Genomic DNA, 10,662 nt, shown 5'->3' on the forward strand with positions numbered 1-10,662 from the left:
GAACACAAACTTCCTCCCAACACATTTGTTTGCCACAAAACTTGGCTCAGAAACAAGTCTATGTGAATCACCCCAAGAGCTTACCGATAGCCTGTCAAGATCAAAGTCCTCCTCACAGCTGAATTGTTTGCTTGCCACGTCAGTTTTGTCACACACACTGGTTGAATGACTGCTGCATGCATGAAGAAGCCACTAGTGGTGAGCTCTTGATTTCCTGATTTGGCTCATCTGGAGGAGCACACACCAGAGTTCACAAGCCCCCTCTGGCCAGTGTGAAGATTGCATGCACAGCTCATGTGCAGACACTGTGCAGCAGAGTCAGCATGAGGAGGAGACAGTTGACCTCTGCCAGGTCAGCATGACAACGCTCCTATAGAGAAACCTTACATAAACAAGCACGTGTACGCACACAGGTGCTCACATGGTGCTCCCATAAGTATGGGCTAGGGCTCGTTCAACACGTCTTAAGGCTGTCGTTGCCACTAAATGCACTGTGATTTATTATCGTATGATTGCTCAGTTAAACAATGTTGATTTTATATTTCTTCAAGTTGACGCAGTGATAGCTTGCTCTTGTTGTATTGTTGTGTGTCCCATTTTTAAATTTGTTTTCTCCTTTCTCTTTCTGCAGGTCTAGATGCAGACTCTTGTTCATTATTGTTTATTTTTGTGGACCCCCCCCCCCCCCCCCCCCACACACACACACACACACACACACACACCTTTTGTCTCTTCCTTTCTCTTTCACCTCTGTCTCCATGTCTGGTCAGAATTACAAAGCTTTCAAAAACAATAACAATAAAGGTTTAAGTATCAGGCGTGACATTAAAAGCAGAAGCTTTGATGCTCCACCTGAGAGTAAATCTGTAAGGCTTGTCACCAGCATTCAGACATCAATTCTGTTAACTTCACAGCCAGACAGGACACGAAAAAAAAGGATGTTTTTAAAATGTAACCATTAATACTCAGTGACAAGTCTATGATAATTATGAAGTTTTATGATGTCCTTGGGAATTTGCATTTTTTTTCTTTTTTTAAATAAAATTAGGTTAAGGACTGGAAGATGAAGGAATCAGAGATGTATTTGACTTTCTAGAGTCACTAGGACCATGGGAGATCAATTTTAAATAAACTTTTTTTCCATATTGAATTATTTATCTATTTATTATGTGTTAAAGTAGAGTTTCCAATGCATACACACACACACACACACACACACACACACACACACATATATATATATATATATATATATATATATATATATATATATATATATATATATGTATATTTTTTTATTTTTTTATTTATTTTTTTGGTGGGGGTGTTAAGTTCTGGAGACGGCATATCACCATAGGCTGGTGATGTAAACATGCATTGAGAGTTTTACAAATGTCTAATTTAAAGTGAGTAATTTAAAGCCCTCTCATTTCCTATCATGAAACAATTTAGATTTCATACCAGAGGAAGATCCCAGACTAGATAGGAGCAGAGAGAAATCTCTTAAACTCAAAGCAATGCTTGTGTTTTTCTTTAGCATGACATGGTGACAATTCCAGCAGATGCAGTTTTCCAGCATCTGTCATCTTAAACTATCGTTAATAGTTTAAGATGACATTTTTCCCTAAGAGGTTTGCGTCATAATTACTCGTTTAAAACACAATATCCACATTTCTCAAATAAAATACAGGAAGCCAACGCAAACAGCCGGTTAAACTGCTTGGTCCAAAGTAAATGTTACGATATTTTGTGTGAGAAGTCTAACTGGATTTGTTTATTGAAGTAAAAAACTAGTGGTTATTCCAGGATTAGACCTTTTTGAACCAGAACATTGAAAATTAGTGAAAGTTTCATATTCAATTGTGAAGAATTACACTTGGGTGTTAGATTTTGTGAATTGAGAAAAAAATATTGAAAAAAGAGGAAAACATACAATCATTTGCATTGTGTTTCATAAGTGATCTGCGATTTTTATACTCTAAAGCATTTCAGTTAAAACCATGGCTGAGGGTTAGTGTTTTGTACATGTGTTTGTTTGGTAAACGTGGAGAATCATATGCAGACTGAGATCAAGTTCACTGGAGCATTTCACTGAAGTACCCTTTTACCACCAGGTGGTGGCACTGTTTATCTCCCCCCAACTAATTCTGACTTTTATGTTTTTATTAGAATCATTTCATTTACTCCATTGTAAGCTATAGAAAAATATAAGAGCTTGGAACTTTGTGATTGGTCCTGCACAATATTGAAACTACATCACAATAATTTATTGTAATTTAATTTGTAAGCCTAAAAAATAATTCAAGGGGTTCTAAAGGAGCACACGTTTCTGTTCAAATCATTCAGAATGAAAGGAGGTGATGATGATGATGATGATGATGATGATGATGATGATGATGATGATGATGATGATGATGATGATGATGATGATGGTCACATAGTTGTCAGGGGCAGATATTGTGCTTTCTGGATCCCCATATAAATAAAACGTTGACGTCTTAAACGTATATTTTCTAAACCCACAACTGGAAACTTGACTAAATCGCATCTGGATTCAGAGCTAATTGATTATTGATGAAGTCCCTCTGCGTGCAGCTCCCATCCCTCCAGACTCGTGGCCGCAGCGCCCCGGTCTCCAGGGAAACGGCTATGAGAGGGGGCAGCACGCAGACTCTTGCGCATTGGAATGGGAGCCCGCCCCTCTCCCCTCCAGAAGCCCCTCCACCCCCCACCCCCCAGGCGTGACCAATGGAACATAGAGTCCCCATTGTGGCTGGGACACTTTAATAATCGCCAGCTACAATATCCAACCTGCCGGTAGCTTCAGGAGCCCCCGTTGGATGGGGGCCGAAAAGCTCGGCGCCAGCTCCCTCCACCCTGACGATGAATACATGAATAAAAAACAGAAGACTGAACTGGAGCTGCAGGGATCTCAAATGGCATTATTTTCACAAAACTTTTATATAAGTGTTTTATTTAGAGGGTTTAGGAACCAAAAAAGTGGTGCTAATCGGCTGTAACATTGACCTTTGACCTCCATCACTCCACTTCTTTTTCTTTTCATTAGATACGGCTCCTTAGTAACCGACAGGGGGAAAGACCGGTGTCCACTTGATTATACCCTAAACACGCAGCCATTCTTGCTCTAAATCCACCAATTAGGCTTAATGACCAATTTCCACCCAATTAGCCTATTGTTCACCTGATCTGAAGTCAGCTGCTATCAGGAGTTCCTTTGAAGAGCAGAAAAAAGGTCATTCTCTCATTAGACGTCTTGTTCTGTCTTCCCTCCAAACGCGTGTGGTGTCCAAACTAAATCATTTCTTTTTGTAAAACTTTTGTTTGTTTACTTGGAGGCTCGGCGTGCGCCTACTGTCCACAGCACCGCGCGCCACTTCCAGTTTAGTGTCACTGAAGAAGAAAACCGTGTACGGAGCGCGAGAGCTCGGCTCGTGTTTCCGTTCCCCGTGAAGCCCTTTTCTCGCCGACAGGGCGTTCCGAGAGCTGGATCAAAAGGCTCGAGACCAACCACAAAGGAAAAATGGAAACAGGAGATGATCCTTGAAAGGATGAATTGACAATGAGCGCGCGTGAGCCCCGGGAATCACAGAATATTTACTTTTGGGGCTGGTGGAGAGCCGCTGCAGAAACTGTTAAAGTTCATTTGTAAAATTAGCTAATCACAGTCTAGTAATAATTATTAAAATGATGATGATGAATGCAATTTCAAAACAGACGCTTAGCAAGTCAAGCGGCTTTTAAATGATTTATTATTATTATTATTATTATTATTATTATTATTATTATTATTATTATTATTATTATTATTATTATTGTTGTTGTTGTTGATTTAATCCAGTATATAGAACAGTGAGCCAGGTTGACCCTTGAACTCCTCCACCCCCTCCCATGTATAAGATCAATAGTGACAGGTGGGGATTCTCTTCCACCTCCTCGCGCTGCGCACGCACCTACAACCATCAAGACACGCACGTGCGTCCTGTGGGAGGTTCCCCCTGCTGACTCTCCCAGTTAAACACTCCCTAAATCGTAATGATATCATAAACAGTTCGGGGAGTCATAATCAACTCTCTCGAGCTTTGCAGAGACGTCTCATTGGACGTGAACACGCGACCAGCGCGAGGAGGGGGGCTTCCAGACGCGTGCCGCTTTATAAACCGACGACGCGCCTTGAGACACCAGAGAAGGAGTCCCGCACGCGACCGCCTCACTCACACCGCAGCGTCACATCCTCAGAAAGTTGTGCTCACGCAGCTGAGGAAGAGGGGTGTTTCTGAAAACATGGATGCGTTAACTGGTTGGAGCAAAGGCGCGCGCGAGGTCGCAGCCCTGGAGGCACTGCAGCAGGACTGTGTCAGCCCCAGGGTGGCGGAGAGGGGAGGGAAGCAGCGGTTTGAGGAGCCCCGCTACGAATCCGGACTGACGCTCGTGGACAGCGGCAGTGACCCACGCGCCTGGCTGGCGGAGGCTTCTGGCACCTGCGCGGCACACGCCACCTCACCCGACTACCTGCGGCACTCGCCGTGCCCCAGCACCGGCTCCTACCACGGTGAGAAAACCACAGACAATGTGTTCTAAAAGTTAATTGAATCAGCAGACAAAGTTTAAGAAGAGCGTTTGTATGACAATTAGCAAACAAAGACATGTTCCTAATTATTGTCAAACTTCATGTGATTTTCACTTTTTGTTCCAGAGAGTGCGTCCCCGGGGTCCTCGGGACTTCCCAGCCCCCCCAGCCATAGAAGATCCGCCAAGAGCTCCTCCTCTGGCTCGCTCAAAGTCAGAGACCTGTGTCGCCTCAAAGGCACCCTCACGGGCCCGGAAGGAGAGGCTCCCATGAGACACAGAGCCCCGTCCAGCAAACCGGTCAACGGCGTCCAGAGGCAGAGGCGGGTGGCCGCCAACGCGCGCGAGAGGAGGCGCATGCACGGGCTTAACCACGCGTTTGATGAACTGCGCAGCGTCATCCCCGCCTTTGACAACGACAAGAAGCTCTCTAAGTATGAAACTCTGCAGATGGCGCAAATTTACATCAACGCGCTCGCCGAGCTGCTCCAAGGTCCGGTCTCCGCCAACACCTGCAACAGCGAAAGCTCCAGCAGCAGCAGCGCACTGAAGTGTGACATCATGCTCTCGCCTGATGATGGGTTTGAGGGGGTGAAGGAGAGGGATTCCCAGTCTCCAAGCACCTGTAGGACAGCGGCGGGAGTCTCTGTCCACATCAGCGGGGTCCCGTTCCGGTCGTCCCTCCAGGAGACTCAGTTCTCCGCTGCAGGGGAAGAGGAGACGCGCTCTCCTGCTGCCGCTCAGTTTGGGAATGGGAGGAAAGCGTCTCCCAGGAGCGACGGGGAGTTTTCCCCGCATTCCCACTTCAGTGACTCGGATGAAATCGCATTGGAGCTTCACTCAAGTGAAGACGATGATCTTTCAGAACTCAAGCTTCCCAGCCACCGTCACCACGCCGTTTCCTTTTAAAACATAAAGACTTCAATAAGGTTCACTGCAGCATAATTTCCTTAAATTGTGTCAATCATTCCTACAGTTCTGGAATTTTAGGAAGATTTTTTTGTTTTCCCAAAAGAAAAAAGTTAATTCTTCTAAAGCAATAATTGTTTCAACTTGGTGCATCCTATTTTCTGTGAGATAATTCGGTTCAGCCAACAAATAATAATGCTATAGAGACGTGGGCAGAAGACCCCTCTGCCATGTCGCGCATCGCACCGCCACGGGCATTTCCCACGTCACTCCAACCAAAAAGCTGTCTTCCGCTGAGCGTCACGGATAACTCTCTGTCACCGTATTTGATGAAAGAAAATTTTTTTGTAGCTGTGGTTTCAGTTTTGTTGTGTTTTATTTGATCATTTCGCTGTGTAATTATTTTCATTTTGTGACTTCTAAAGTTTATGATGTGCACTTTACAGTCTTCGGGCCAGAGGCTTCGGAATTTTTGACCCCAACCCCCGAAAACCCTACGTTTTATTCTGTTTGATGTAGTGTAGTACTGCCAACCCCTTAAAATAGCCTATAATGTAGCCATCAAGCTGCCTTTTTCTGTCTTTTTTATACATGTTTTTATTAGTATCATCATTTGTGCTTTTGTACCCCCCCGGAGATTAATATGAGATGTATTTATTACCGATTCTTCTGTTTGTTTGTTTGTTTGTTTGTTTGTTTGTTTGTTTTGAACTAGCTGAAGTTGGTGAAATAAAGAAAGACTTGCCATTCTTTGTTATTTTGACTTTGGAAATAAAATCGTTTATTTTAAGCTTAAACAAACGACAAATATCAACTTTTTCAGTTAATGATTTATTTCATATATCAATAATAATAATAATAATAATAATAATAATAATAATAATATAATGTGATTTGTTAATTTCTTTCTTTATTTTCTAGCATTTAAAATTGAGATAAAATTTGCAAATTTGTTGCAAGGAAATAAGGATTCTTATTGTTCTTGGTAACACAAACGAGCACAAAACAAATGGCACATCTTTTTAAAAAATCCATCCCATTTCAGTGCTGAAATTCTTCTATTTGAAATCTATCTTTTTAGTCATCAAATAACTTTTTATATATATTTAAAATGAGTAAAATAATATTAGGAGGCACCTGCAACCAAAAACAGCACGAGCAACATGTAACTTTTGTTTTTCTGGGTGGAAGAACCCTTGTTTGTGAAGGCTGTTTCGTGTTAATTTCATCACAACCTGAAAAGTTAGTTTTTATTTATTTAGGTTTTTACAAATATCTGATTAAAAAACCTTGTGATTTACGTGATATTTATTGCGTATATTTAGGTTGTTTTCTTTGTAAGTTTTCCCTGAGTTTATGCCATGTCGTCCATTCGCTCCTTTGCAGATTTGTTAACGGGGAGCGTGCATTAATTTCAGCCTATTGTTAACTGGCTCGTGGGCTGAGGTGTTGGATGGCCTCAGAGGAGCACGAGCTGTCAGCTGGTGAGCGCTCGCGGGTCCCCGCCGCGTCCCCAAGGACCTGACTCGAGAGGGAACACACTTTTCTTAACTAAAAAAAAAAGCCTACACATACGCACACACTCACGCATGCGCGCGCGCGCCTCAAGCTGAATGTTTTTTTCTTATATTTTCTCTTATTAACATAAATAACTCTTAAATTGTCTGAAAGTGTTTATGAAAGAAAAACAACCTGTTTGCTACAACTACACCATCCCCCACCCCAACCAGCAGCCAATCACAGCGCATGCCCCTTTGCTCGCCTCCTGGAAAAAAGGGGGGTGGGGGTGAAGGTGTGGGTGTGTGTGTGTGTGTGTGGGGGGGGGGGGGGGGGGGGTGGAATAAAAAACTGAGGCCTTGCTGAATTATTAACACCTTGTATGCTGTAGCTTACAGTCGGATCAGACGGTCACCCGCACCGAGTTCGTTTTGCGGTGAACGATCAAGTTTCCCTAAACATTTAAGGGACAGTCAACTGGAAATGTGCGCATGACCGTTGGGATGGTGCGCTGAAAACAATATACAAAAAGGCTTTGGGGATTTGTTTTTTTATCTGTAAGCATGCGTGCAAACTGGTGCACTAAAGAAATGCGTCAAATTGATGGTTCACCGCAAAACAATAAGTCACAATTTCCAAATAATATTCTGAGCGTGACGTGATGATTCAGGTGAGATTTTTATCACTCTTTATTTGCATTTCGACTTTTTTTTCTAAATTTCCTCAAATTTGCGTTTTGGTTTGTCTCATCTTGCTGAGGCTCTACAGCTGCGGTCAGAAAGTGGAAGATGCGGTTGTTTATCGTCAACAGGTGGGACCCTGGACAGGTTGAAGTTCCACTGTTGCACGCGCATTAAATATTTACGCATAGACGTTATGAAAAATACTATAGAGTGGCGGAGCGGGGAGAACCCGAGACGCACTGACGCGTGTTGTAAGAAAAAACCTCGGAGTCATGTCGAGCCGCTGCTCCCTTACTGCTGTTGTTGTTTTGGTTTCGTCTCGTGACAGTTTACATACGTTTGTTTGATTTTTATCATAAATGACGCAACTTTTTCTAACTTTTCCGAAAAACGCACTCACACTCTTATTGCAAAATTCAACATCATGAAGCTGCAAGACGTGGAATTAAAAGTAACTGCACGCACGTGCAAACAAAACAAAAGATGCAACAAGACTTCCAAACTTCATGGGGACTCATTGCTGCACAAACTGCTCAAGTGTGCATTCAATACATTTAAATGCACACATCTCCTTCATTTCCACTTAAGCTTATTGAGTATATAGCAAATTCCTCAGCTATTTTAATAAAAGGTGCACTGGCATTTTGTATGAGATATGGGGAGCCGACTTGTGTGCTGTCCAAAAGGTCCCTCTGGGGACCAGAAACAAAAGACAGAACTGGGCCATAGTTTCCATCTGCTGTCTCGGGGAGAGATGGGATGGGGAGAGGGTGGAGGTTGAGGATATCACGGGCTGATATGGAGACAGAATAATCAGTGAAAACAATAAAATCAAAATAATGAATATGAGAAAAGAACCTGATGGGGTGTTATAGAAAATATTTAAAAAGTTGGAATTGATTATTTTCCTTTGACGTGACCCAGCTGTATACAGATCCCGCTTTGTTAAATTGTTCCCTTAAATTAGCCTGAAGGCCTTTCCTCTCCTTAAAGCCCCGTGCTGTCCTACTGTAGCAACTCTGGTGGTCACACAAACTCACACAGAGCTGCTGTGATGCAACGAGAACCTGTTGCATGGCATGCTCCAGCTCACACACGCTATTAATTGTTAATAGGTTTCAGTAGAAGCCCGTTTACACACAGCAACAGCAAAACATACAAACAACAAACAACAACAAACAACAAAAAATACAAACAACTTTTAATCTTGTATTTATTTATCTCGGACTGCAAACATAGAGGTGACCAACAAATCTTTCTTTTTAAATTTTTTTATACAACGCAAGTAAAATTCAGAGGTTATCAAGACATTTGTTAGCATATTTTAATCAGTTGTAAAGTGCAGGTGATTTAATTAAAGAAATAGTTTTAAGTAGTGAAACAAAGTGTAATCAAAATGTAAAAATATGTTTTTGGACTATTATAGAATCATTCCCTTCTTTGTTTCTATGCAGAATAAGGAAAATATATATTTAAATGTTCCTTAAAATCAGACTTTACTACAATTTGAAACACACAAAGATCTATCAGTGACTTTTTCGTTACTTTTGTGATCAAAGGTAAACGGTGTGTCTGAGCTAAAATGTCCTTCTTTTTAAATATTTTACATCAGAACCATTTTTTTATTATTTTACAAAAACTACAGACACGCTGCAGAATTACAAGAATGGTCAAATGTATAATTCCAATGAAACGTTGTTGCATTTGTTTCTCCGAGTAGACTACCAAAGTATCCTGCTTGAGAAAAACATCAGATATGCTGATCAAGTACGCTCAGTTTTTTTACAACCATAAGTTACCCGTATGGTGGAGAACAGATGAAAAAAGCCCACAGAAAGAGAACATATGTGGCACCTTACTACTGGGTAGGTAGGCTACAGTAAATGACCAAAGAATATGCAATTCCTCTTAGGTGTGTTCTTGCTGTGCGTTATTTCTACCACCATCAGCGTCAGCCTGAAGAAGCCGGCAGCCGTCGGCCAAATGTATTGTCAAAAACAGGTAACAAAACCCTTTCTGTGTTTTAAAAAAGAACGACAATATGTAAATATGAAACTCCACCCAGAGGTTACACCATGCAGTTAAAGTTGAGAGCGACTGCTAAAAACCAAAGAAATCAGTCGGTTAGCCACCACACTAGGGTTTATTCAGAAAATAGCTAACTAAAAACATCACTAAAAAGCTTTAAGCCAGTCAAAAACCAGTTGCCGGAACTAGGGCCAGAGTCTGCAGCCTTATCTGGATGCTGTGGGGCAAGTTCCTCTTCTGCAGAACCGACCTGCAGGTGGCTCAAAATGCGGCAGCCCGCTTGCTGACAGGTAGGAGGCGCAGGGATCACATAACACCCGTCTTACAAGCTATTTACTGGCTCCCGATCACTAATGGGCCATTCCCATCTGTACCGGGTCGGCCCGGGCCGGGTAGCCCCAGTCGGCCCCAGCCTGGCCCGGTTGATTCCACACATCCTTGCCTTAAGCCCATGTGGGCTGATTCTACCCACCAATCAAAGGCTTGCTCTAATGGAAGGTGTGAATTTGCTGTCAGCAGTGGGTGTGTTGGCCCTGGTCGGCCTGAAGCAGACCCCCTCGAGGAGAGGGCTGAGAATGAGCCTTGGTTGGCCGGGAAAAATACCAGGCCACCCAGATATGTAAACAAACTACGCTACCCGGCCCGGGCCGACCCGGTACAGATGGGAATGGCCCATTACAGGCAGGGGTGGACTGGCCTATCTAGCATTCTGGCAGTGTCCCGTTGGGCCGTTTTGCCAAGTGGGCTGCTTGCCCAGCTTGGGCAGACACTACTCCACAGTTGGTGATCTGCAGAACATTAGCTACATGGTAGCCTGAAGCTAACAGAGTTTTTGAGTAGAGCGATGACGTAGGAGTTGTTTTACCGCGTTAGCATGTAGCTAATGTCTCTGATCTCCGCCCGTGGAGAATGAGCTGATCTGGAAGGCCAGGACTCCTGGTCGCAGCGGTTTGGCCCT

At 43.0% G+C, this 10,662-nt stretch overlaps 1 protein-coding gene across 1 annotated transcript; it reads left to right on the plus strand.

Annotated features, from left to right (window-relative positions):
- Positions 1-4,034: 4,034 nt before the first annotated feature.
- On the plus strand, positions 4,035-6,243 carry atoh1a (atonal bHLH transcription factor 1a). Its single transcript, XM_054735474.2, has 2 exons — positions 4,035-4,570; positions 4,715-6,243. The coding sequence occupies exons 1-2, from the start codon at positions 4,303-4,305 to the stop codon at positions 5,494-5,496; spliced, it is 1,050 nt and encodes a 349-aa protein (XP_054591449.1). The 5' UTR covers positions 4,035-4,302; the 3' UTR covers positions 5,497-6,243.
- Positions 6,244-10,662: the final 4,419 nt, after the last annotated feature.

This window comes from Nothobranchius furzeri, chromosome 17, assembly GCF_043380555.1.
Source record: "Nothobranchius furzeri strain GRZ-AD chromosome 17, NfurGRZ-RIMD1, whole genome shotgun sequence".
NCBI lineage: Eukaryota > Metazoa > Chordata > Actinopteri > Cyprinodontiformes > Nothobranchiidae > Nothobranchius > Nothobranchius furzeri.